Source organism: Brachyhypopomus gauderio, unplaced genomic scaffold (genome assembly GCF_052324685.1).
Source record: "Brachyhypopomus gauderio isolate BG-103 unplaced genomic scaffold, BGAUD_0.2 sc89, whole genome shotgun sequence".
NCBI lineage: Eukaryota > Metazoa > Chordata > Actinopteri > Gymnotiformes > Hypopomidae > Brachyhypopomus > Brachyhypopomus gauderio.
The window spans coordinates 258,611-286,497 of record NW_027506910.1 but is presented as its reverse complement, the minus strand read 5'-3'; the positions used below and the strand labels follow the sequence as shown (position 1 = coordinate 286,497).

Here is a 27,887-nt window from a genome sequence, read left to right as displayed (position 1 = left end):
TTTTGACATTTTTGCCTTTTTACGGACACCGCTATCTTCATTTTCCGCCATTTCCATCAAAACAAATCACGCCGCCTTAAACCTGTGCGTCAGTTATAACAGTCTGTGTAAAACACTGATACCGGAGCTGCGCAGTAGTACAAAGCGGGATTGATACGACAGTAGAAACATTTAAAATAGATGGTGACATAAATTAAACGAAGCCTCGAGGCAAAGAATTTGCCTCGAGTAATTTTTGTAATCGAATTACTCGAGTTACTCGAAGAATCGTTTCAGCTCTAATATGGACTGATCGTTGCTTTCTCTACACAGGTAGACAGACAGGCGGATACACACAGAAATACAGGCTGCAGTGAGACACACTCACACTCCAGACAGAACCTCTGCTGACTGGATCTTCGTCCCGTAGCTGGTGTCCTGCATGGCCAGAACCGGACCCAGCAGATCCACACTCAGGCTCCTCTCGGCAAACTCACGCTCACTGAAGACCTTCAGGCTTGGAGACACAAAGTCCTGCCAGACCAGAGATGACATACAGCTAAACGTATTTTGAATACACCTGATTTGTGATCATCATATATTTCCCATCTCAATAAACAGAATACACATTCATGTCAAATCTCAATTATATCCAATTATATCAATTATATCATCTCTGTATCAATTAGCCACCCTTTAATTATGTTTAATTATGCAAATCTCAAAGGTCTGGATCACTCACGGTGTGTATAGGGCGAATGGAACGCAGCGCATCCCCAGATTCTGACCAATCAGAGCTGTCAACATACTCGCCTTCCTCCAGCACATACTGGCGACCCTCGAAGTGTGGTTCAGAGTAGCCCACCCATCTGTGTGGGAAACACACACACATCTATCATATCCTCACAAAGTGTCGTAAAGGTAAATCACATCCACACATCCCTCACTTAAGAGTAACTCACAGTAACACATTCCTCATGAGTGAAAATCGTATTAAAACAGCCCTCATCAGGGCAAACCGCGTGGTGGTGTTGAACACTTCACTCACAGGCCACTCAGGATCTTCAGGGACCCCACAGAGGTCAGTTTCTTCATGGGGCCAGCTGATCTGAGGTCAGTGCTCTCGGTACTCTTCTCATCCTCAATCTTCTTGAGCTCTTCTTCTCCCTCCAGCTCTGTAATCTCACAAATATCACCATCGGCCTTTACGCACATGCCCTGAAACAGAGCGTACTCGTACAACACCACCTGTTGGGGGGAGGGGGGGGGGGGGAGAGCTCATTTAAAATCCTCAAAGCTCTACACAGGAATAACCCACATTGGACATGACTACACATGACCCCCCCCTGTGAAACATACACTGCCTATTAACCTTTCCATTTACAGTGTTAAGACAGGGCGGCGGTTTAGTTTGGTCTGAGCGTGCCCAGAATGCACTGAATGCTGGGAATTCCTCTCCTCACGCCACTCCCTGCATCATTTACCATTAGTCCAGGGTCCTGACCCTCGGCCTGTTAGTCCAGCTCAACAGGAGTCTGGAGAAATGTCTGCTCGCGCACCTATGACCCGACCCCTGGAGGTCACTGCCTCAGGTGTTTGGTTTGGTCCACCAGTCAAAGATCTGCTGGGGAGGGGGGGCTTTTCTCTCCACGTACACACCTGGCATACACTCTACTGGTCAGAGGCAGTTCTGAATGTGCCACAGATTATGAAACTGGGCTACTGCTGAAGGAACGTCGTAGTACAGACGTTCAGACCATTTATTCAGAGTAATTTTGAACCGTTTCTATTTATCCAATCTTCACAAAAAACTTCCCACAATATAAAAGACAGCTGGTGTTTTCAAATGATGTAAACAAAACATTATACGCATACAAAAACGTTTGGTTATCTTTTGACCTCTACAATCCAATAACTTTCTGGTTCTAATTATGAGAGGGTAAGATGAACCATAGATCTGGCATGAAGGATGAACAAAGACCGCCAACACAAGCCAATCACACCAAACCACTCCAAAAAGGAAAAAAAAGTTGTTTGAGCATGCCCAATCGCTGCCCAGTTCAGACATGCGATAACAGGCACATTTCGACCTGAAACTATACGACGGATGCCTTTGAGAACTCGTAAAACAGCACCAGACACTGAAGGCACCGCCGAACAAATGAATACTGCCTAGAACAGCACCATTACGACAGGGCACGCTCCCACCAGGAACGCTGTGAGCAAGGGTGCACACCGCCAAACCAGGCAGCTCGGGGCACGTTCAACACCAGGGCACCGAGGGGAGTGAAGTTACCTTGGCTTCATAGGGATTCTCCACTTTTATACCACCCTGAAAAACAGTGAACGGAAAGCAATTGAATTTTGTGGAGTGAAAAGTGTGTTCGGTTCAAACGAACTGCTACAGTCCATGTAAGTGTTAATGAGTAAACGTGCACAGCAACAGACACAACAGTCCATCCTGCCGTAAGCGCCAGGACGCAGAAGCTTGGAGGAGGAAGTCGTTTACCATTTTGAGCGGCCGCAGAGATCCAACGAATGGTGCAGGAAACCCCCAGGACTCGGGACAGGGGTACTCCCCTACCTCCAACACAGCCAGCATACCCTGGAAGCCTGGGTCACTGAAAACTAGCCAACTACACACACACACACACACACGCACGCACGCGCATACACACACACACACACACACATGCACACACATACACATGCACACACATGCAAACTGGGTTACCATGCTGTGATTTCGAAACTTACTTACATCTTACCAAACATTGCAAATTTCAATACCACACCTCCCATTCTCAAGTCAAACCTTTAGGTCCAACATTATGATTCATCTCTGTAGAGAAGACCTCATATATAAAATATAATGTAGAATTTTATAGATGATAATAGTTTTATATAAACGTCTTTAAATGAAGTAAATAAATTCAGAAACCTAAGTCTCACTCTGATTGGATAATGAAGCTTGTGTATTAAACTGCGTAGAGGAAGCCAGGTGTGCTGTGGTCTGCTGCTAAAAGGTTCATTTGCAGCAGGAGGAGCCATTGCCAATGTTCATGACAAGACTGAGGACAAACATGTCTCCAGACATCAAGCTTTCTGCTCCAGACACGCACTAGCAGGTCTACATTCCAGTGACGGAGAGAAATCAGCACACACACACACACACACACACACACACACACACACACACACACACACACACTCACTCACTCACTCACTCACTCACTCACTCACTCACTCACTCACTCACTCACTCACTCACTCACTCACTCACTCACTCACTCACTCACTCACTCACTCACTCACTCGCTCTCTAGCACAGGTGTATACTGGGTTACAGTCAGAGTACTAAACCCTGATTGATACACTACCCTGATTGGCACTAAACCCTGATTGGCACACACACACACACACTGCACTGTGTGTTCTCACACACCCGCGCCCACACCCTCCTGCTCTGCTGAGGGACGGCTGCATGAAAGGCTTCGTTGTGCTGGTTGGAGAAGTTCAGGAGAAGAGAGAGGGATCACTTACACTCCAGAGTGGACTTTGATGGAGCCGGTGCTCTGAGGAATTCCATATGCACACACCTCGATGGTGTCGTCACAGAACGAAGACAGACATCCCATTCCTTGAGGTTCTGCAAAGAGGTCTATCTTAGGCAAGCTGTAGTCCTGGGGGGGACGGGGACGGGATGGGACACATCTCATTAATATGCAAGCAGTTAATAGTGCAAGATAATGCTTTTCCTTTACTTTTATTAACAAGCACACACACATACACACACACACACACACACACACACACACACACACACACACACACACAGCAGGTACTTTTCATTTTGATCTTTAGTTAAAACACTCTTTGTTATCATGCGTGTTACAAAGTCAAAGCACAATGACTTTAGGGAATTCACTGTTATTTATTTTCCAGCGCACTTTATCATCAGTAACACTTTGCTCCAAACACACCTTAGAGGTGCCAGAAGAATCTGGCTGCGACTGCTGAACTTGCATACATGTGTGAAATGTGTTGTAAGGCAGCTCTGTTCAACCAATCGGCTGCCTGCCTAGCGTTCACATGGTCATGAAACTCGTCTTTCTCAAGAACATTCCATCTGAGGTGGATTGTGAAGCCAGTGTCAATGGGGGTAAACGTGCACACTAGCAACAGAAGCAAGTGCCCCCTCGGCAACCATCACACCCCAAACACAGCCCAAGAGTGTCTGCCAAAGTGCACCCTTGGCAACAATCACACCCCAAAAACACCTAAGAGTGTCTGCCAAAAGCCGTAAATTTAACACAATTCTACCTCAGTGCTCTTTTTCACCAAAACTAAAAACATAGGATAAGAATGAAACTAAAGTCTCCTATCATATGTTTTCAGCTCCACCTCACTCGGCCTGGTTTGTGTGCGTTCCCACCCCCACACATTACCTTTTTCAGGCTAGGCAACTTTTCCCCTTAACCTCTACACACCACTAGACATTTGTGATTATGTACAGGAGGGGCTAAAGTGTTGAAAGCCACGTGCACGTAACAATGAATGCTGTTGTTCAAAGGGATGTTCAACTCTAATCCTGTGTTCCGACTACCCTACAGAATACCTGACCTAACTGTGAAAGGGGTGGGGCTTGAGACCAGAGTTGAAACTCCTGCTTTAGTGAGCTAAGCCTTCTCCTTGACCGAGGCACTCTTACCCTCACAGACAGTCGAATAGAGCCGATAACCATGGGCTTGGTTGGCAGTGGCATTCCATTTGGTCCCACTTCCTGTCCAGGGTCTATCTCTGCCCACTCATTGGCCACTTCTGTTGGCCCCTCCTCCAGAGCAATGGACCGCCCCTGGAATCCTGGCTTCTCATAGAGCACCCAGCTAGGAAGGAAAGACGATGATCAAACATTAGTATAGTATATTAGTATAACAACATAGCATCTCCCGTGGATTCAGTCCCTTGTCTGAGTAAGTGAACCATGCTGTACCAATAACCTTGAGCAAGATGCCTAACACTGTTTGTCTTCTGAAACATGAATGAAACTAAGTCACCCTGGTCTGACCCGTTTGTAAATGTACAGTGTGAGAAGAGGGTTGTTCCTATCACATTAATCTACGTATACAATCTACATACGCATTTGCCTTTCCATATTAAATATAGATCTGAATAGATTGTTCTTCCCAGAGAGGAACCAGCTATGTTTCAGTCTTTTCCCTGCTTTACAACAGCCGGTCAAAAGTCATCAGCTGGTGATAAAGCCCTTCGTGAGCTTCTGGGCCCTTTTATCAGAGTCTGTACAAACACACATGTTCTGTGACCAAAACAGAAAGCAAAGGTAATAACTGAATGAAAAAGTGAATGGAAATTCTAGTCTGGATTCACTCAAGGACACAAGGACAGAGGCTTATGTGCAAGATATCAGCTACAACAGCCCCATAAACCTGACCAATGCGTTTTTATGCTTGTGCCCTTTGCTCTCATCCACATAACCTATTTTCCATGCGAGCTGTAGTTTTTTACAAGATGGTATGTTGCATAAGAAAAGCTTGTTCTGTTGTTCTGAAGTCTCTATGAGAACCCCAAACTCTCACCATCCTCTGACAACCCTGAGGGAGATGATAGGAGAAAGCTCTAAGGAGGTAGCGTCCTCTACATCCCTGAACACCTCATACGCTTGTCCTCTACACTCCGCTTGCTGGAAGATCACAATCTATAAAGAGATGAGAGTTCCCACATTTGTTATTCTGTCATGTAAGGTACCACTTCACTCTGATATACTGCTTTGGCTTATTTTTAGTTTTTTGTATCATTTTTACATACCCCCCACCCCCAAAAAAAGAAAGTTAACAAAAATTGTCATACTTTCATACACATAACTCTCTTAATATATATATATTAATACATTAATATATACATGTTATATTGCATATATATATATATATATATATATATATATATATATATATATATATATATATATATGCATGCAATATAACATGTACCACTAACAAAACGTAAATTCATTAGTACCTTTCCAGGGCGCTTGTGAAAACCTCTTGGTGTAGTTATCTGCACAGGAAAAAGTTTGATGTATTGTGTAAAAATCAGTGCAAACCAAGAAGAATATTTAGTTGCAGGAATAATACAAATGCAAATGATACAAATATCAACATCACCCACTGACATCTAATTGCCACTTTTAAAGCATGACACCCATATAGACACTGCTTGTGTTAAACTTTGTTTCCACATGTCAAAGAGTGTTCTGTGAGATTTATTTCAAAACCCACATACGATCACTGCAGCTGGAAAGCAACTATAGTGCTTCTGTACTTATATACATATGAACGGATCTACAGCCCGTCCCATAAACTAAAGCCCAGAGGATCTACATTCCTCATACTGAGGGGTACATGGTTTAGGAATTTAAGAACACCAAGACCCTCAGACAATGGAGAACGCAAAAACAACCGAAGATCTCAAATAAAATACAAATACACCTTTTCTTTTTAACCTCACACAACACAAACGTGACATTACTATAACATAACTCCTATTTTAAAAAATATACAGGGCATGCTGACAGCATTTTATAAAAATCTTTTGAGCTCACCTGTGTCTGTGTAGGTGAAGGTACTTTGGCCTGGAGTGGCGGTGACTTTGTCTCAGAGGTCAGTCCTGGGAGCCCCGGTATCTTCGTAATGTTCTTTAGTCCAGTTTTCACTTCAGAAACTCCAGAGGTCATATCCACTTCCACTACAGGTACTAGGGAAGGTGTTTCTTGGCTCTGAGAGCTAGCTGTACTGACATCCTTGTCTTTCTTGATGTACCTTTCCAGGATATCAGGAAGTTTGATTTCAGAAAAGTTGGCAATGGGAGAAGAAATGGAAGGGGTCTTTACTGGATCACCAGGTCCGTCCTTAAGTAGTCCTTGATCCAGGAGGTTCCCTTCCGCCACCCCTGGCATCACGACGGGTTCACAAGGCAGCACTGCACTCTTCTCTGATTTTGAAACTTGCTGGGAAGGTGTAGCGGTTGATGCGGGTTCGGTCGTAACCGTCTCAGGCTCAGACTGGGCTCTCTTTGTGGTCTTAGGGGTGTTCATGAGGTTTGACAGGATGGACATTCTCTCTAACCGTGAAGAAAACTTCACAGAACCTTCTGCTGTGTCACCTTCTTCCCCATTTGGCTTGTCCTCTGCATCTTCTTTTTCCTTTCTCTGAGAAGAAAGTGCTTTGAAGAGGATGCTGTCTTCAGCCCCAATGCGTTTCGGAAGTGGTTTACTCCTGGCCTCCTCATTTTTCTTCTTGATCAACATCGCTGGAGATGGATCCTTTGGGCCCTTGACCGTCCGTATCCCAAACTTGAAGTGGTCAGGATCAAGGGTCTTCTCGAAGCGATCTTCTTTAATCGCCGGCAAGGCGAAAACTGGTGTCAGCATCTTGTTTTGACCATGCTTCTTTGGGGGGAGCAGGAAGGGGGAGCAGAGTTCCTTAATGTTGCGTATGAAGTCTTCCGAATCATCAGAAGTATCCAGGAGACCTTCATCGCTTGCCGAACAGTCCATCTTTCTCTCCAGCTTACTATGTTTCTTCTCGAATCCCTGGTCCACATCGAGCCAACTAGATGGAGCTTCCTTAGTCTTCGAGAGGTTTCTGGATGACAGTGGCAGATCCTTTGATGTAATATACTGAGATTTACTAGTCGGTGGTGGCAGTTCTTCAGAGTCAAACACTAACCCAGTGTTTCTATCCTGAGATTTTGTGAGGCTGAATTTATGCTTCTGGTTAATCTTCATGCTATCGGTGGTGCTTTGTTGCAGAACTTCGCTCTGCTTCTCAACATGGACAGTGACCTGGTCTGTATCTTTGGGTTGGTCAGTTACCTTGTGCAACACAGGTTTTTGATCAGAAACTAGGTTTCCATTCTGAACTCTTTCTTCTTTAGCTACAAACTCCACCGTCTTGCTAGCTGCCTCCTTCATACTGGATTCATCCTTCTTCATCCATTCTGGGACATGTGATTTCAATGCGTCACTAACTGTGCCTGGTACATTTGTATCTGATGGCTTTTCTATCTTTTTTAGTTCATCTTTGCTAAGGTGAGCAGAAGGATCAACTTTTGTCTTCACATGAATAACTTCCTCTGCCAGAACCACTGTAGCTGTGGGCTCTGATGCGGTTTCTGTAGTCACTGCAATACCATTAACCACATTTGCCTTTTGTTTATTCCCTGATTCTTGAGGTGTCTTTGAAACACTCACCTGTACGACTGAGAAAGGTTCTTCCTGTGGTCTGTCAGACTGCTCAATGCTTTTGGTTTCAAGATCTTTGGTTTTCCTGAGGTCACTGTCTGCTGGTTTTAATAAACCTTTATCTATTTTTGCCAGAGTGCCTTCGCCCTTATCTTTCACAGCTCTTTCTGAAAGTGTCCCTTCATTGTAAACATCTACTTTTGGTTTGGGCTTATTAGGTATGCATTGGGTAGTACTATCAGTTGAGGCGTCTATATCTGATTTTATCATTTGAGAGTCATTTGCTTCTGCTGCTGGTTCACATTCACAGTGTTCAGACACTTCTACGCTGATCACTTCTTCAGAGAGAGCTTGTATTGAATTACTGGCGATGCTTTGGGCCGGTGTGGAAGCCATGGTCAAAACAGTCCCTGTCTGTTTCTGTCCTAGCTTGCTGTCTTTCTCTTTGCATGTTTGATGTGAACTGCTCGAGCCTGCAGTGGGCTCTATGCTCTTAACACGTGCACCCTGCTTTTCTTCACCTTGGACGGCTTCCTGTTCAGGTGGTTGAGATTTTAGGGTTGCTGGACGTTTAGTGTCCATTTTTGGATCAGACATCTTCACTTCCTCTGTATGATCGGTGGTCTTTAAACCAGCACTCATCATTTCCTTATCTTTATCCACTTTCTGTTTGGATATCTTAGGTGAAGTCTTTACATCATCAGTATCATCTGTGGTCTTTTTATCCACAGTCTCCTTCTCTGCATGTTCAATTATTTCAGGTTTACATGTCTGTGGTGGAGTCTTCATGTCAGTAGTGAGTTTCTTCACAGAAAGACTCTGCTTTTCCATAAGTTTATCTACCTTCTTTTTGGTCATCTTAGGTGAAGCCTTTACATCAACAGTATCATCTGTGGTCTTTTTATCCACAGTCTGCTTCTCTTCATGTTTAATTACTTCAGGTTTACATGTCTGTGGTGGAGTCTTTATTTCAGCTTTATGTTCTTTGGTCTTTGTAGACACACTCTGCTTTTTCTGAACTTCATCTACCTTCTGTTCAGACACCTGGGCTGGTGTCTTCAAATCTGTGTCTTCTAAGATCTTAGAATCTCCACTCACACTGACTTCACTCATTTCCTGTTCAGGTGTCTTGATGTCTCCTTCACGGTCTCTTATTTTCTTATTCGTGCTTTGTGTTTTATTTTCATTCTCCACTTCCTGTTTGGGCATCTTAGGTGAAGTCTTTACATCATCAATATCATCGGTGGTCTTTTTATCCACAGTCTCCTTCTCTTCATGTTCACTTATTTCAGGTTTACATGTCTGTGGTGGAGTCTTCATGTCAGTAGTGAGTTTCTTCACAGAAACACTCTGTTTTTCCATAAGTTTATCTACCTTTTTGGACATCTCAGGTGAAGCCTTTACATCATCAGTATCATCTGTGGTCTTTTTGTCCACAGTCTCCTTCTCTTTGTGTTCACTTATTTCAGGTCTACATGTCTGTGGTGGAGTCTTTATGTCGGTTTTATGTTCTTTGGTCTTTGTAGACACACTCTGCTTTTTCTGAACTTCATCCACCTTCTGTTCAGACACCTGGGGTGAAGTCTTCAGATCGACTGTGTTTTCCAAGATCTTAGAATCTCCACTCATTCTGACTTCACTCGTTTCCTGGTCAGGTGTTTTAAGAGGAGTCTTGATGTCCCCTTCATGGTCTCTTATTTTCTTATCCATGCTTTGTGTTTTATTTTCCTTGTCCACTTCCTGCTTGGATATCTCAGGTGAAGCTTTTAAATCATCAGTATCATCGGTGGTCTTTTTATCCACAGTCTCCTTCTCTTCATGTTCACTTATTTCAGGTTTACATGTCTGTGGTGGAGTCTTCATGTCAGTAGTGAGTTTCTTCACAGAAACACTCTGTTTTTCCATAAGTTTATCTACCTTTTTGGTCATCTCAGGTGAGGCCTTTACATCAACAGTATCATCTGTGGTCTTTTTATCCACAGTCTGTTTCTCTTCATGTTCAATTATTTCAGGTTTACATGTCTGTGGTGGAGTCTTTATTTCAGCTTTATGTTCTTTGGTCTTTGTAGACACACTCTGCTTTTTCTGAACTTCATCCACTTTCTGTTCAGACACTTGGGGTGAAGTCTTCAAATCTACTGTGTCTTCTAAGATCTTAGAACCTCCACTCACACTGACTTCACACACGTCCTGTTCAGGTGTTTTAAGAGGAGTCTTGATGTCCCCTTCATGGTCTCTTATTTTCTTATCCATGCTTTGTGTTTTATTTTCCTTGTCCACTTCTTGTTTGGATATCTCAGGTGAAGCTTTTAAATCATCAGTATCATCGGTGGTCTTTTTATCCTCTGTCTCCTTCTCTTTGTGTTCATTTATTTCAGATGTACAAGTCTCTGGTGGAGTCTTTATGTCAGTAGTGAGTTTCTTCACAGAAACACTCTGCTTTTCCATAAGTTTTTCTACCTTCTTTTTGGTCATCTCAGGTGAGGCCTTTACATCAACAGTATCATCTGTGGTCTTTTTATCCACAGTCTGTTTCTCTTCATGTTCAATTATTTCAGGTTTACATGTCTGTGATGGAGTCTTTATTTCAGCTTTATGTTCCTTGGTCTTTGTAGACACACTCTGCTTTTCCTGAACTTCATCCACCTTCTGTTCGGACACCTGGAGTGGAGTCTTTATGTCAGTAGTGAGTTTCTTCACAGAAACACTCTGCTTTTCCATACGTTTTTCTACCCTTTTGGACATCCCAGGTGAAGCCTTTACATCAACAGTATAATCTGTGGTCTTTTTATCCACGGTCTCCTCTTCATGTTCAGTTATTTCAGGTTTACATGTCTGTGGTGAAGTCATCATGTCAGCCATTTGTTCAGTCTTCTTCACAGACACATTCTGCTTTTCCACAACTTTATCCACCTCCTGTTTGGACATGTCAGGTGAAGTATTTACATCAACAGCTACATCTATCCTCTTATTATCCACGGTCTCCTCTTCATGTTCAATTATTTCAGATGTACAAGTCTGTGATGGAGTCTTCAAGTCAGTAGTGAGTTTCTTCACAGATACACTCTGCTTTTCCATACGTTTTTCTACCTTCTTTTTGGTCATCTTAGGTGAGGCCTTTACATCAACAATATCATCTGTGGTCTTTTTATCCACAGTCTGCTTCTCTTCATGTTCAGTTATTCCAGGTCTACATGTCTGTGGTGGAGTCTTTATTTCAGCTTTATGTTCTTTGGTCTTTGTAGACACACTCTGCTTTTTCTGAACTTCATCCACCTTCTGTTCAGACACCTGGGGTGAAGTCTTCAAATCTGTGTCTTCTAAGATCTTAGAATCTCCACTCACTCTGACTTCACTCATTTCCTGTTCAGGTGTTTTAAGAGAAGTCTTGATATCTCCTGCACGGTCTCTTATTTTCTTATCCATGCTTTGTGTTTTATTTTCCTGGTCCACTTTCTGTTTGGATATCTCAGGTGAAGCCTTTCCATCAACAGTATCATCTGTGGTCTTTTTATCCACAATCTGCTTCTCTTCATGTTCAATTATTTTAGGTCTACATGTCTGTGGAGAAGTCTTTATTTCAGCTTTATGTTCTTTGGTCTTTGTAGACACACTCTGCTTTTCCTGAACTTCATCCACCTTCTGTTCGGACACCTGGAGTGGAGTCTTTATGTCAGTAGTGAGTTTCTTCACAGAAACACTCTGCTTTTCCATACGTTTATCTACTTTTTTGGACATCTCAGGTGAAGCCGTTACATCAACAGTATCATCTACAGTTTTATTATCCACAGTCTTCTCCTCCTCATGTTCAAATGACTCAAATGGTGAACTCTTGACGTCAGAAGTAGGTTCAGAGATCTTCATGGACAAACTCTGCTTTTTTTGAGTTGTATCCACTTTCTGTTCACATACACGCAGTGGAGTCACATCTGCTGACCATTCAAAGGTCCTCTTACCTCCTCTCTGACTGACTTGACTCAGTTTAGATGTTTCACGAGGACTGTTTATGTCTGCAGTACGGTCTATAATCCTATTACTCACACTCTGCACCTCCTCAGGCTTGTACGATTTCAGTGTAGTTGTCAGTTCTGCAGTCTGCTCCACGGTCTCACAACTAAAATTTTCCGTTTCCTGTTCAGATTCTTGAGCTGAAACCTTAACATCAGTACCATGTTCCACGGGCTTATCCACTTTTTGTTCTTTCACGCGTGTTAAAGTTTTCACCTGTACAGTGCGCTTTACGGATCGAACACTCACGCTCTGTGTCTCTCTGGCCTTGTCTTTATTCTCTTCGGATTCTGGAAGCGCATCTTTCACACGTGCAGTGGGCTCCGTCGTCTCCACACACGCACCGCGCGTCTCTCCTGCCATGTCCGCGTTCAGTCCCGACGCTCCAAGGAGAGACTCTGAATCGGCAGCGAATTCCCCTTTCACCTTTTCTATCTCTCTCCTGGGTTTAGGTTTAATGGGACTTCTCAGACGTGGCGAGGGAATACTGCTGCATGTTTTAGGAAAATCACCCAGTTCCTTTCCAAATCTTTTCACTTTATGTTCTGGTGAGTACTTCGGTATTACAGTATCACCAGCAGGCTGGTCACATTCGGCTGATTTGCCAGTGCTCAGAGGGCCGCTACGTGAAGATGAATCATCGTTCTCCGGTCTGGCATCAGTTTGTGAGGGTTGCCTGGGTGAGTCACGTTCTCCGTAGTCAACATCTTCCTCTGAGGGCTTTTTGAAAATAGTGGGCAGGGTAGAACGAGGAAGCGTACTTCCTGTTGGTGATACATCGGACTTCTGCTTTCTTGGACTCCTTGATCTGGTGACTTGGGTTTCGGATGTCACTTTCTGCTTCCCGCTGCTTTTCTCCGGTTGCTCTGCATCTGTAGGGGTGGGAGGCATGTTGACTGATTCACTTTTACCAAAAGTTTTAGAGCTTTTACTAGCCGAGTCTGTCAGTTTGAGCATAAAGTCAACTGTCTTTTTGGTCAAAGGCAACGTCTGTTCTGAGACTTTACTCTTTGTTCCTGGAGATTTTTCAGGAGGAGGGTGTGACTGTGTTTTTGACTTTACATCTTTAGGGACGTTCAGATCTTCAGTTTCATCGGCAGCAGGTGATGAGGACCGGACAGTTTTGTCCTCCGCGTTCTGGGCCGTTGATTGCTTTCTTCTCATTGGCTCCTCGTCGCTCAGCGACGTTGAATGCTTTCCTCTCATTGGCTCCTCGTCGCTCAGTGACATGGACTGCTTGCCTCTGATTGGCTCCTGCTCTTTGGTGGGTGAAGTCTTTTGTGCCACTACTCGAGTTGCCGCACTTGGCTCATTCCTAAATGGTGATTTGGTTTCACTTTTTCCAGCAGGTGGGGATGGCTGAGGTTTTAAAACGGTACTACGTGAGCTGTATGTGCCTCCTTCACTTGGGCTCGTCTCGTGTGTCGGGAGCGGAGAGGAGGCTGAAGTGTTGGGTGATGTGCTCGTCTCTCGCATCTTCGTCGGCTTTGGCAGGACCTCCGGAGCAAGCTTCTTGGGAATCTTTGACTTGTCAGAGGCTTTCGTGAACAGAGCAGGCTGCTCTCTAGCTGTAGGCGATTTAGTGACCTTGTTATCTGCTGCCTTCCTTGTGTTCTCCTCCCTCGTGGCCTCGGTGTAGCTCATCGCCCGACTCGTGGCAGCTTTGCTCTTGGGTGCCACAGGTGGTGCTGAGCTCTTCCCAGCAGCCGCTCCGCTTGGACCACTACCTGCCTTCTCCACACGCCTGGACGCTGTGACCGTCACTGTCCTGAGCTGACCCTTGTATCCAGACATCTCCGCCACCTCCTCGGTGCCTGTGGCGGTACTATAGAGCTCAGAGGTCTCCGCTACATCGTGGTCAGGTCTCCCCGCTGTGCTGAATTTCTCTCTCACAGGCACGTCGCCGCTTGCTCCTGGAAGGCCAGACGACTGCTGGTTGTGCTGCCTGTTTTCCACACTGACATTCTTGAGGTTAGGCCGACTGTGGGAATACAAAAACAAAAACATAAGGACTCAGTCGTGCTAAGAGACGCTTCAGACTTGGTGAAAATGCATCAATCACTGCTGTGGATGATGCAACTATGAAGGATGTGTAAACTCTTTAGGACAGATATTTACTGCATTTCCCCATGGAATCTCAAAATTCTCTAAAACTATTCATAGAGGCCAATACATTGTTTGATAAATGTATTCTATAACACTATAAATTATAGGAATATATATTTAATCTGAACTCATAAATGTTTCCTTCCTTCCTCAATGCTCTGAATATGAAGCTTAAGCAAGAAGAATACTTCCTTTTCCTTAATAAAAAGTTCATCTGAAATCCATTACTACTGCCTGAAGCAAGAATGCAGCATTTGCTCGGCATGCAAAAGTGTAACCGTGGTAACCAGTGACATTTCTTGAACAACCTAAATCACTACATTATTTAGCAATGCAGAACTGACATTCAGTATTGAACTATAAATCATACAAAGTGTAATAAACAGTCATTAAATATAAGCCAGGGGCCTAAATGAGACCATGACACATTTTCCTGTTTTGTGAGTAAGGCCTGATAGCATGACTTCAGAAAGCAACCTCCAAATATATATATCATTTTTTTTACAATAATCCCAAACTCCAAATATGTATATATTACAGTGTTACCAAGGGCAACACGTAAATCAACTGAACTGAGCATGTGCAAACGCATGTGCTCTCCGTTTACAGAGAGGCCTTCTCTTTTATTAGTAATATTTTGCAAGACAAAGCAGTCTAGAATCAACCCTGTAACACCTGATAAGGTGTCTCATATTTCTGAACTTTTCAGTGATTCATTGTTACCTTCATTTACCATTTACAACTCTGAGAACTACAGTTTTATATAGTTAGAAATACTTAAGATGATCACATTAGATAGCGCGGTGAAAACTTTCACCAGAGGCAGAAGGAACTGGAATCTGTATGATGGCGGATGCGGGTGTTTCTGAGCACAATGAACCTCGTGTCAGAATTATTTCCTTTTTCTTATCTATTTATTTAGCTTCTTATTCTTATCTTGTTCCACATCCTATTCAGTAAACACTCACGTTTACCATTCTGTGGTCCTAAAAGCATGCACATTCGTGGCAAATAGGAATTAGCATATTTGATGACCAAAAAAATAAATGCCTTATAAATCCAAGCTCCCTGCTTTCTTGTTCTTGAAGTCTCATTCAAATTGCTGGTGCTGTTCACAGTGTTGCTTATGGTCTGTCACAGACTGTAATAGTGTGGATGAGTGGGTAGTGTGGTCACATGGACCATCCCAGCGTGTCAGACCAGTGAAGATCAGATAAATGGCTATTGTTGAGCAACGGACAGAACAGAGTCTAGTCAAACACTACTGCCAAACAGCACAACCGGAACATAAATTGGCCTTATACGGTTAGATTTCGCTTAATATAATAAACTTTACATTTCTTCAAGTCCATTAGTTCATATGATTGATTTCTTTGTGGAAGGGCTATAATAGGACTTGTAGGACAGGTTTGGTACACTTAAAGTTGTTTATATGAGCGATTGTTCCATGAGGTACAAAGTGTTGTACAACTTTTCTTACTTTCTAACTTATTATGTATCGGTATAATTATGTAATTCCCAAATGTTACTAGCGGATGAATGGAAATTCAAACAGTACAGACTAATGACAGCACTTTGTTAGTCTATTGACTCTAGATGGTCTTTTAGTCCACTCATTCCATGCGGCCGCATAAGCTTTGAAAAGACTCGGAGTTCATTGTTGTCTCCCCATAGAGAAATCATGGGGAACTAGTGATCATATTGCACACTATGGATTCGACCGGAGCAGTGAACAAAAGAGTGTTACCACAAACACACAAACACACGGAAGAGAACAGAGAAGAACTCACATTCTCACTTCAGATTTCTGCTTTCCCCGCAATGCTACATCCAAGTTTGCTCCTGGTGCGGTCTCTGGTTCTCCGGAGAACTTCGGTGAGTCAACCAACACCCTCTTGACAAAGAACTTCTCGCTTTTGGACAGCTTCACACTCTTGCGCTTCTCAGGTTTAACCTCATCTGAAACTGCGTCCTTCTGTTCGGCGTCCTCACTACCAAGAGGCTCTGGAGAGGAAGCGGCCGCCGTCTCGTCTTCCAAGGCCCCCGCGCTCGGAACGGATCGTTTCAGGTCTGAGGCTGCTGCTGTCCGAGATCCAGGGGCAGCACCACTTCTGTAGTCCGGTTTCGGGAGGCTTTCGGGGGCAGGTGCCTCCTGAGCAGGAGGAGTGTCGACAGGGCTCTCACTCTCCTCCTCCAGGTGTGTCTCCACCCACACAGCTTTGTGTAGCTGGACAGGTGAGGGCGAGGTTGGGGAGAACACATCCTCGGGCTCTGGGGGTAAGACCTTGTTGGGACTGAGAAGGTCCTGAGAGCCGCTGCTCGACTTGCGCGAGCGTTTCCGCCTCCCCATGATGTCGCCGTCGCCCTGTTCTGAGGAACTCTCCAAGCTCGACTGGTTTCGGGACTGCGACTCTGTCGCCCCAGTCAGGCTGGTGTAATTCCCTCTGCCCACGAAGACAGCCTTGAAAACACTCCTTTTAATTTCCGTCCCTCCTGGGGCGGGTGGGGAATTGGGTTCAGACTTGCTCTTCACGGGAAGCTCGGCGCATGTCAGCGTGGTCTGTGTGATCAGTCCATTGCCCTCGCCCTCCGTCACACTGGTCTCTTCCAGGAAGACCTGGAGCCTCTTGCTGGCCTCTGTCACCAGATGCTGTACGTCTTGGTTGTCTCGACACTCTCGGAGATTCACCTGGTCCTTTCTGTTCTCCTCTCTCTTCACCAGGTTCTCTCTATTCTCCTCTCTCTTCACCAGGTTCTCTCTTTTCTCTACTGTTTTCACCAAGTTCTCTCTGTTTTCTACGCTTTTCACCAGGTTCTCTCTGTTCTCCTCTCTTCTCAGCAGGTCCTCGTCGTTTTCCGGTCGGCTCACCCGCCGCACCTCCACCTCCTTCACGCTCCCTCGTCCGCTGCTGTCGCTGTCGGCAAACGGCAGGTGTCCTCCGTCCTCAGAGAGAGAGCCAACGCTAGGAGACCCGTGCAGCCCGACGTCTGAAACAAACACCTCTTCCCTGTCCAGATCACCAGGCAACACCGCCTGGTTCACAGGTGCCACATGCTTGCAGGTGTTGGTTGCTTGGGATGCACTTTCGTCTGTTTCTTCGGAATCGGTGCTCTTTCGTTTTCTTAAGAAGAACGTTGCAACGCGGTTCAGCACACTATCTGAATTCTGTGGTGCAAAAGAGAAGAAAAAGAGAAACAAATTAGGGATAAGGAAATCTTCCTTTCAAATTGGTGCCATACTTGAAATGCTTCCAAACCGTTGAGTCACAACTATTTGTTCAATGCAAACAATTACAAGATGACATTTTAGAAAAGGCCAAGGCATCTTAAAACTTTCAGCCAAAGACAGAATTAAGGATAAGCAGAAACAAACAAAACAAAACAAAAAAACCGAGTACAGTACAAACTTTACTGTCAAGGGAAAATGTCCTTCTGTTTCGAGTTTCCCTACCGTGAAGAACTCTTTCCACAGTTAATTTAAAGAAACTCTCAAGACGACTCGCCAGTGAAAAGTTTTCCTCACACAAATATATGGAGGCAACCGGCCAAATATTCACCCGTTAACGGCTGACGTACGTCGCGCGCATGCGGCAGTCGCGAGAACGTCTTAGTAAATGAATATATATGGATCATAAAACTATAAACGAAACTGTACATACAATAAACACTTTTTAAAAGTTTGCCTATAATCGAACACTGTTAGTAACCAGTTCTATGGTTCACATAAAACTGCTCGGAAAGCAATGAATGGTTATACATAAATAAATGAACAAACACAGAGACCTTAGACTATCACATTTTAAATACTTCCATCACAACAGCGTTACAGACTCAGATATAAAGTTCGCAGTGCCACGCTGGCACGCGCAGACACTGCGGAACGCCGAGTAAATGTTAATCGTTAAATGTTAATCCCACACAACGCTGTGAATTATAAGGACCCACTCTGAGCGCGCGTGCCTACCTGCTCGCCGCCGGTCACTTGAATAATTGACTATCTGTCCGGCGCGCGTATCACGATCACGGGAGATTAGAGCGGTCGTGCCCGCGCACTCCGGTGCCCGCGCACTCCGGTGCCCTCGGCCCGCCTTTCCCCGCCCCCCCTCACCCACTTTTTCATTTCTTGTTGAAAGAACACACGATGTAGTCAAACTCGAGGACAACCTACACCCTTAATTAACACGTCGGGTTAGATAGGAATGCTGGATATGTTTCTAACGAAATTAAACTCACCATTTTATGCCGAGCTGGAACGCTACCTGTAGCCGAATGTGCCTTATTCCCAAATTCACATCGAAACAAACGAACAAAAAAAAATTAACCGTCCTTAATTTTCCGCAACAGACACAAACCACAAAAAAAAACACACACGAATCGGTTTACATAGCGACTAAAGTGTAGGCACCAGGTTATCCAGTGTGTAAGGAGTCCGACTGACTGACAAACTTTTGATGAAGTCGAAAGTGAATGCGGGCTTGGTCGGTCACTGGCAGGTAAGTGTCACACAAAAAGCTCCTTCGCTGTTGCCCAACTGACGGACCAAGTCAAAACGCTTCGCGAATGAATGATTCACCGCGCAGGTAATTTAGCCTATGGAGACGACCACACCCTGCTGTCTGTCAAACGGGTGTCAGGCCGCTCTCAACGGGCCCAGACACATCGGGGCTTAAGTGTTTTTTAAACGTGATGTGGAATAAATAAATGAATAGTACACGTGTGTTTCAAATATTTATGCAACATAGACCTCAGTTTATTACACATGGTATATACGCAAAACTGTAAAGCTAGTTATTTTCGTAAACTGACAGTTATAAAACTCTCATTTTCACATTAATGCAACTTTTCATATTATTACTACACTGCCAGCACACACCATGCAGATCCATTACTAGTCTTCAATGGTCAGGACACCAAAGAGTGCAATAGGACCCCTTAGTGCGGGATATCCTGTTACCCATGCCTCATGAACTAGAAAGGGTTGACAGGTACCCAACAGTACACCTACAGACACCCACCTTTTAAGCTTTTTCATAGACAGGATACCATAATGAAATAGTAAATAGTGGCACTCCATGTTGTTTGCGTGCTTGTTTGTTTGTTTGTTTTTGCTATAAGCGCTCGTAATTGGATAGCTGATGAACTCAAAAGAACACCTGAGCACTTGATACAGGAACATGACCTGCTGGACAAACACGAGGCAGACCAGTTGGGGGGCAGAGAGTTGTGACCCCTTCCTGTTCCCTGTGCCTTTCAGTCAGTCACTACTACCAGTGTACACAGAGTAGTGTATGTTTTAGTTTGTCAGACATAAATATGGGAGTTTTCATAGGCTTAAATATGGGAGTATTCCTTAATGCATTAGTAATTACTCACTTTTAATTGCACTAGTCGGTGTGCCACATTAATGATGTGGACTTTTTTTCTTTTTTCTTTTATGGGTTGTCAGCATTTTATTTCTCTTGTCCTTTACATTAAGCTGGTTTCATATTATCCGTCGTGCCACTTGATAGTGGAGTGTGGTTACTGTAAGCATGAGTGTGTAAGTGCTGTTCTCGGTAACATTTAACTGACTGGTTCAGGCCTGTGTTTGAAACCACTGTTTGGCACTACACTACATCTCATGATCTGTGCAGGTTTCTGCCAGGCTGGTCTTTAACATCCAACAGGCTGCCACAGTGTTCCCATAACGCTTATCAGGTTTTTGGTTTGGTGTTTCAGACGCTCCAAGATCTTGTTTTTCAGCCCAATGACCTGTGGCTACTAGTCCAGGAAACCAGAACCTTCAGTGTTCCTAGACATCTGTAAATCTTACCCAGTTTGGTGGCTCTCATCATGAATAATTGCCTACTGTGATTGGAGATCTGCTCCTGGAACTGGTTGGTAATACTTAATAATAAGAGCAAATAATATGATCATGTAATCTGTGTCTTTTATGACCACAGCATATTCAACACATCTGATCTGTTATTACTAAATCTAACCGAAAAGCATATTAACTACAACCAAAGCCGGTGGTGTCAAACAGGCGAGGAGGCGGTTAGTCACTAAAGAATCCAGTCTCTGCTGCCCTCTACTGGCAGCTTAAAGGAACTTAGACTTACACTGACTCGGCGAAAAAATAAATGAAACAACCGATAAATGCGTCATATTTTGAAATAAATTTGAACTTCAGTGTACAGCGACACAAACTATAATAGTGTATTTATAAACACTGAAAATATTGCCTCAGTAACACGAGTAAAATGAACTTGGATTGAGAAAGTCACACAGTATCAGACACCCCAACATGGTACATGCTTGAGAAAAAACCTTGTGACCACAGTGAACTAACTCCACATACGCTAAACAGAATTGAAATCTCTTGCCATTATCAGCTAGCCCAACAGTCCATTAGCACAGTAATTATATGGTTGCCAGTGTAAACCCACATCAACTGGTACGATGAGTACACATGTAGAAATTGGAGCAGGAACTCGTGAGTCATTTCTTCTTCTTTTCTCTGCATCTGGATGGAATTGTCTTTTGAGGGAGGTTTCAACCCACAACCTTTTGTTCCGACGATTTAACATAACAGTGGGTCTGTTCTTCTTGAAGAATGGGTTGGTTTCTGTCTTGAAATTGTGTAACTGGCCCGTAGAACAGAACTCAAGCGGCTCCACAGAGAAGCCTGACTGTTACCTGCTGACGGTTCATTACACTGTGTGTCTGTTGTTGACTCTCACTGTGTAGTGTGCTGAACAACCCCCAGTGTCACTCAGGCAGCCACACTGATGCCTGAAGAGTCTCTGAGGTTGTCCAACTCTGTCTTGCTAATTATCTGCTGTGTGGCCTGTGAGGCCCTGGCATACAATAGCATGGCCTATGAGGGCGTGGCCTATGAGGGTGTGGCCTATGAGGGTGTGGTCTATGAGGGCGTGGCCTATGAGGGCGTGGACTATGAGGGCGTGGACTATGAGGGCGTGGACTATGAGGGTGTGGACTATGAGGGCGTGGACTATGAGGGCGTGGTCTATGAGGGCGTGGACTATGAGGATGTGTGGGTTACAAAGACATGGCGTGTCCAGAATGTTCACAGATCATCCCTTTGAGGGAGACAGAAGGCTGTCGCCCCTAAAACTTACATACTTATAATGTCAATCTCAACAAAATTAAGGACTACCAACAGGAAACACCGAACGGACTATTTGATCAGTTCACACCATAGATTATAGTAGTGCCAGTCTTGTGAAGAGTAACATAAACGTTTCAGAGACAGCATAATTTAGGCTAAACTTAACCTGGAAAAAATGCCAGTATGCTGTATTTTTAAAAAGCCAGAATACACAGAGCCATAATGGGTTTGTCTGGCAGCCTGAAGCAGGCTCGGCTGGCTGGGTAATGTGAGCCTGAGTCATTCATCTGGCCACAGAAGCGGCCGCAGCCCCAGCCTCGGGCAAAAGTAAACCAGTCCACTCTTTTTTCTGCAGCGTTGCCACGGTTAGTGTTGCCACAGTTACTGTTGCCACAGTGTTACCAAAGCCACTTCCTTGCGAAACAGACTGGCAAAAATGGTATTACGTAGCCTTTGTTCAGGGTTTAGTTTCATAGGATAGATCACATGACTGGAAGAGTCACATGACTGGAAAGGTCACATGTTTTTCACTTCAATGTCTCCAATACAGCAAACTTTTAGGAGAATTGTACTTTTGCATTTATTCATTCTTGTAAAATAATTATTTTAATGCAATGATAACAACTCATGGTGGCATTCCTTCAAATATTCAGACTGTGCAAAGATGCACGATCTATCCAAAACTATAACACACGAAAAAATAACACACGGATAATAACACACACAAACCAACAGAGTCCCAAGTCCTGTTTTCAGCCATGGTGCCTTACAGCAAATTATTATACACACTCATATCAACAGAGGACATTAGTGTCTGCAGTAAGATGAAAACTGGACTCCTGGGGTGAATGAGTTGAGCCTGGAGCAAAAACACAGAGGAGGCTGATCCCAGATCACGTCACTCCCCAAACCATCAACCAACAAGGTGCTGTGGGCCAGGCGGCATTAATTCATCTGACTGACACAAGGATCACCATGTAAAGTGCTGGAATACGGAACAAATTTTAGCTTACTTGGTTGCTAGCCAAAGGTCAAACCCCCCACATAATCACAAAGGTTAGGGACTATCACTCAATGAAAGATTACACACTACACCCATATCATCACAAAGGTTAGGGACTATCACCCAATGAAAGATTACTCGCTACATGACACTAGAAGGTTGGCGATGGTGCCTGGTGAAATGTGGATGCGTGGCGGTTTCTGTGCGGACATGTAATCTAAAACATTTTAATACGTTCAACCCAGTGAAGGCACCACAGCCCTGAGCCACCATGCTCCCCGCACTGGTCTGCACACTTGTGCCTTTGGACTCGCAGCAGCTGATAGGCTGTGAGGAATCCCAGGGCAGTGATTGGTCCACAGCGCAGATGTGCGCATACGTACCTTCTTGTGTCTCCGGGTGGGGGAGGCCGGGGTGGAGCTGCTCAGATCCAGGCTGATCACAGACGGAGTTTCGGAGGGCAGAGTGGACCACGTCATGTCCTCCGTACGGATGCTTATCTGGTCGAAACTCCTGTGAGAGGAACAGGGTGTCAGTATTTTACGTCTGGACTGAGAGTAGCCACGGAGCTTTCTTTAGACGGTTCTGATTAGTGTGTGTGTGTGTGGGGGGGGGGGGGGGGGGGGTGTTTACACTTGGTGTAAATATACTTCTCAGGTGATCCAGTCACAAGAGATCAGCTCAGATAGATCTGCTCCACTTAAACCAGATCATACCAGGTGTGAACACTATGACTTGGATTTGCAGGTTTTGATCCCCACAGAAGCATTATGATCCATATGGCTAACGTTCCTGCCCCTGCTCCTCAGACTAGTACTGACTTAGTTCAAACCTGTTTTAAAGGTATCTGGATTATGACCACCAGTCGCCAATGACAAATGCTTACTGGGAAATATATCTCTGTTAATACAAAGACATTTTTGAAATGACTGCCTCTGTGAACTGAATACATACGCTGATTCATTTTAGCCATAACTGACATGACCCTTACACTTTTATTTTAGCCTTTGATTGATATGATGAGTTTTGACATTTCTTCCTTAATGGTGTGTCACAGGTGTTTTAAAAAATATTCTAAGGAAATCTGAGACTCCCATTTTACTATATTGAAAACCACATGAAAACACAAGTGTTTCAAAAATGTTCTAAGGAAAACTGCCACAGATTTTTTTTATCATAATTAAAACCACACTCCATCAGATAAAAACACAAATATTTCACAAAATGTCTAAGGAAATCTGAGTCACACATCAACCATAACCCAATCAACACATTTTTTTTTTTAATTGATTATTTGTTTAAAATGTCGCTTTTTCGTGTACTGGGGTGTCTTGTTTTGGTGGTTCTATGAGCCCTGTAGGTTCAGTGCACAGAGAGCTTTATTGCTGATGTAGTTGAGTCTCAGGAAGTCAGGAATATGTTTGAGGATCAGTGGCCTACTCCAGTCTGGTCTGTAAACGTGTAAATGAGGAATCAGGACATTTGATTGGATAAGTCATATCACATTTAGTATGCTAACTGTATCCATTTAATGAATTAGTGAAGAACACCAATTACTTACATTATTAGTAATATACTAATTTACTACTACCACTACAACTACTATTGTACTATTTACTACAACTACTAATACTACCCTGGATAATGCATTTTATTCCATTAAAAATGTAATTTAAAATTAAATGTGTACAAAAAATATATATTGTATATTGTTTGCCAAGTTATATTGCTATTGTTTAACGTAATTGAAATGATTTTAAGGAAAATGAAACAATATATAGGTTCATATTTGATCTAAAAGACTTAATTGTGGGTTGTTGTGACACCACTAAACCATGACACATAAAGCCAATAAATGACACATAAAGTTAATTTAATACCAGGAACATACTAAATACACATTTTCTTGACATTGGATATAGCATAAGCGACGCAATAACGTTTTAGAAAATATTAATTTTGATGATTATCACATATGTGATAATGCAGTTATTTTAAATCAGTGGTTCTCAAACTTTTTAGACAAAGTACCACCAACTGTCAAACGAAAAACCTCCACGTACCACCTACTACCCCCCCCCCCCCCCCCCCCCCAAAAAAAAAAAAGAAAAAGCTGTTTGGCAAGTTTAAGTTGTTGACGGGGGGGCGGGGGGCGAATGTAAATTGTTACCGGGAGGATGTAAAATAGACACGAATTAAGTATTAGGCTATATCACGATGGTTGGCGCCAGAGCGAACTAGTAACTCATTGAATCATAGATGTGGATCAGAGGTAAATAAACTAGATTTTTTTTTGTCGACGTGAGAAATCGGATGTGTGGCGTGTGAAGACGGTCAAATGCGTGTGTCTCACGCATTTGGCAACCCTGCTCATTACACACATATGTTATAATGTAGTTCTCCTGTAGTTCGTGTTGGTAGTGGTTGGTACAGCACAAAAATTCTTCGTGCGACATGCCCTCATACGCATATCGCACGTAAACGAGCAAGTTGTCTAAATCTGCGACATCTAGGGATTCATCTAACTGCAGTGAGAAGCATTTACTCATTTTAATTCTCTCGGTCAATGTTTGTCTGACGTTGTCCACCATTTCATCAATTCTGCGAGTGACCGTGTCGTTTGAAAGATGCACCAGGTCGAACTGTTTAGCGACATTTTCTCCGCACATAATACGAGTAATCCCTTTTAGTTTCTGAATTTCAGGACTTGTCATAATTCTGTTTTAATAAAAAAAAATGTGTTGTGTAAAAAAAAAAAAAACCTCAAAGCATCTTTTATTTTCCGAGTTCATCTGGCGTACCACCGCGGGGTGCTTTGCGTACCACCAGTGGTACGCGTACCACAGTTTGAGAACCACTGTTTTAAATGATAATTAGCGCCCTCTATCCCATTTGAGGTAGAACTGCATATGGGCTTCATGTTAAGTACTTGGTGAAGAATGGGTTACAATAGCCTACCTGCATTACGAACGAGTTTTAATACTACGTTAGTTACGAAGGGTTTCTGGAAATTTTAAAGTACGAGATTACGAAGTACTTAGCGTTACGAATATTTTTGGGAAATCCAGCACTGCATTGTTTACTGCATTGTAATTCCATTAACGTCTCTGGAATTGACGATTGTCAAATGCAACCAATGACCAGCAGAGGGCACTGAAAGCTCGTTGATCTGCACTGCAAGCGCATGGTTCCTTGAGGGTGTGAAGAATGGGTATTCTATGTTAAGCTCTTCTGACTTGTACACATGTTTAAGCAAGCCTTTGGACTGGAACGGTCTCTCATCCCGATTGAATACCGAATTAATCATTTCTTTAAAACTGTTTAATCCCAAATTTAGATTTGCAGAATCCATTTGTTAAAACATACTACTACTCAGTTTAAAATGATCCATCTGTAAGGTTCTAAAAGGTCTTTTATATGAAAGGTTTTTTAAAATGAATATTAGTTTAGTTGTGGGGTAGTGCAGTTGTACATTAAACTCCCATCTGAGACCTGTCACATGATACCAAAATGAGACATTAAGACTCATTAAGAATAAATAACAACAGTGAGGGCTTGCTGAGAACACGAGTCTTTAAGCAAACCCAGCTGTGCATCACAGCTACACACACCCTCATTTGATCACCTCTGCAGCCAAGAAACCTTGCTGTTCCATTTGTTACTCTGGAGAGTTTTTGGAGAGTACGAACCAGCCGCTACACAGGTTTAATGCAAGCTGCAACAGTGAAGCTCAAACGTCAAGACAAGTCAGCACCTCAGCACGTAATTTCTTAAATTATGTTTGTGTGTTTGGTCCTTTAAGGCTTTGAATCTCTTCAGAGGTGCACTTCTGTTCTCAGATACTATCATGTTCTACAGCACAGAAATGTTACTGCAGAAAACACACTGCAGAATACAGACTTTTGTCAATAAGTCCAGAGTTTCTGTACACTCATCAAACAACATTGCAGTTTTTTTTGGAGGGGAGGGGTGGTGAGAGTTCACTTTGAACGCACCAACCTTTTTTTTTCATTTTGGAAAATTCAGGAACCTATTCAGGCAGTAATTTGTCAGCCTGTTCTGAACAGGTGCCATACAGTGTGTTGGTCTATAGGCAGTTGCAATTTAAACCTTTTCGTCATGCAGATGCCTCAAAATGTGTGTGGACAAAACTCCAACCAGCAGCTTGGGAAAAGTTTTCCGATGATTCTGTTGCTGTGTTGAAAAGCTAAACGAAGCTCGTGTTCAGCTCTCCCTAATCCCCAGTGTTAAATTAGGAAACAGACCGCTCTGGTAAGTAAATACAGCCTTTGAACTGAGAGAATGGGGTAGATAATGACAGGCAAGCAACTTAAACTACTGTCGAATTTTGACGGCTGTTTCTTAGTCAGAAAATAGGAGCATGATCTTTTCTAATGTCCCCTACCACATTCAAACACAGCTCATATGTAGCTCAAATGTGGCTCAAACGTGGCTCAGTCACAGCACATTCTCCTGTCTCGCTGTAATAACCTCTCATAGACACACAGTAATAACCTTTCATAGCCTCACTGTGATAACCTCTCATAACCTCACTGTAATAACCTCTCATAGACACACAGTAATAACCTTTCATAGCCTCACTGTGATAACCTCTCATAACCTCACTGTAATAACCTCTCATAGACACACAGTAATAACCTTTCATAGCCTCACTGTGATAACCTCTCATAACCTCACTGTAATAACCTCTCATAGACACACAGTAATAACCTTTCATAGCCTCACTGTGATAACCTCTCATAACCTCACTGTAATACCCTCTCATAGCTACACTGTAATAACCTCTCATAGCCTCACTGTAATACCCTCTCATAACCTCACTGTAATAACCTCTCATAGCTACACTGTAATATCCTCTCATAGCCTCACTGTAATACCCTCTCATAACCTCACTGTAATAACCTCTCGTAGCCTCACTGTAATACCCTCTCATAGCCTCACTGTAATACCCTCTCATAGCCACACTGTAATAACCTCTCATAGCCACACTGTAATACCTTCTCATAACCTCACTGTAATAACCTCTCATAGCTACACTGTAATAACCTCTCATAGCTACACTGTAATAACCTCTCATAACCTCACTGTAATAACCTCTCATAGCTACACTGTAATAACCTCTCATAGCCTCACTGTAATACCCGCTACACTGTAATACCCTCTCATAGCCTCACTGTAATACCCTCTCATAGCCTCACTGTAATAACCTCTCATAGCCTCACTGTAATACCCTCTCATAGCCACACTGTAATAACCTCTCATAGCCTCACTGTGATAATCTCATAGTCTTCTTTTGTCTACTCTATACAGCTAAATGTATATCTGAGAGCTATTCACAGATCTGGATTAGTAAAGAGGATAAGATGTTTTTATGATAGAGCACACATACTCATGTACAC

General features: G+C 43.4%; 1 protein-coding gene across 2 annotated transcripts in view; it reads right to left on the bottom strand.

The window, feature by feature from the left end:
* The window catches only part of crybg1a (crystallin beta-gamma domain containing 1a), a 57,378-nt gene that overhangs the window by 13,818 nt on the left and 15,673 nt on the right, over positions 1–27,887 (bottom strand). Inside the window, exons 2-13 of one of the 2 annotated variants that reach the window (XM_076992112.1) lie at positions 22,851–22,980; positions 16,144–17,519; positions 6,599–14,228; positions 6,016–6,054; positions 5,577–5,695; positions 4,691–4,865; positions 3,523–3,662; positions 2,489–2,615; positions 2,276–2,311; positions 1,028–1,227; positions 722–848; positions 368–513 (exon numbers count right to left, since the gene is read on the bottom strand). In XM_076992112.1, coding sequence (XP_076848227.1) covers positions 368–513; positions 722–848; positions 1,028–1,227; positions 2,276–2,311; positions 2,489–2,615; positions 3,523–3,662; positions 4,691–4,865; positions 5,577–5,695; positions 6,016–6,054; positions 6,599–14,228; positions 16,144–17,519; positions 22,851–22,980 — 10,245 coding nt within the window. Of the gene's footprint in view, positions 1–367; positions 514–721; positions 849–1,027; positions 1,228–2,275; positions 2,312–2,488; positions 2,616–3,522; positions 3,663–4,690; positions 4,866–5,576; positions 5,696–6,015; positions 6,055–6,598; positions 14,229–16,143; positions 17,520–18,586; positions 18,885–22,850; positions 22,981–27,887 lie in introns of those variants that run through there. The other variant, XM_076992113.1, reaches the window with a different exon arrangement.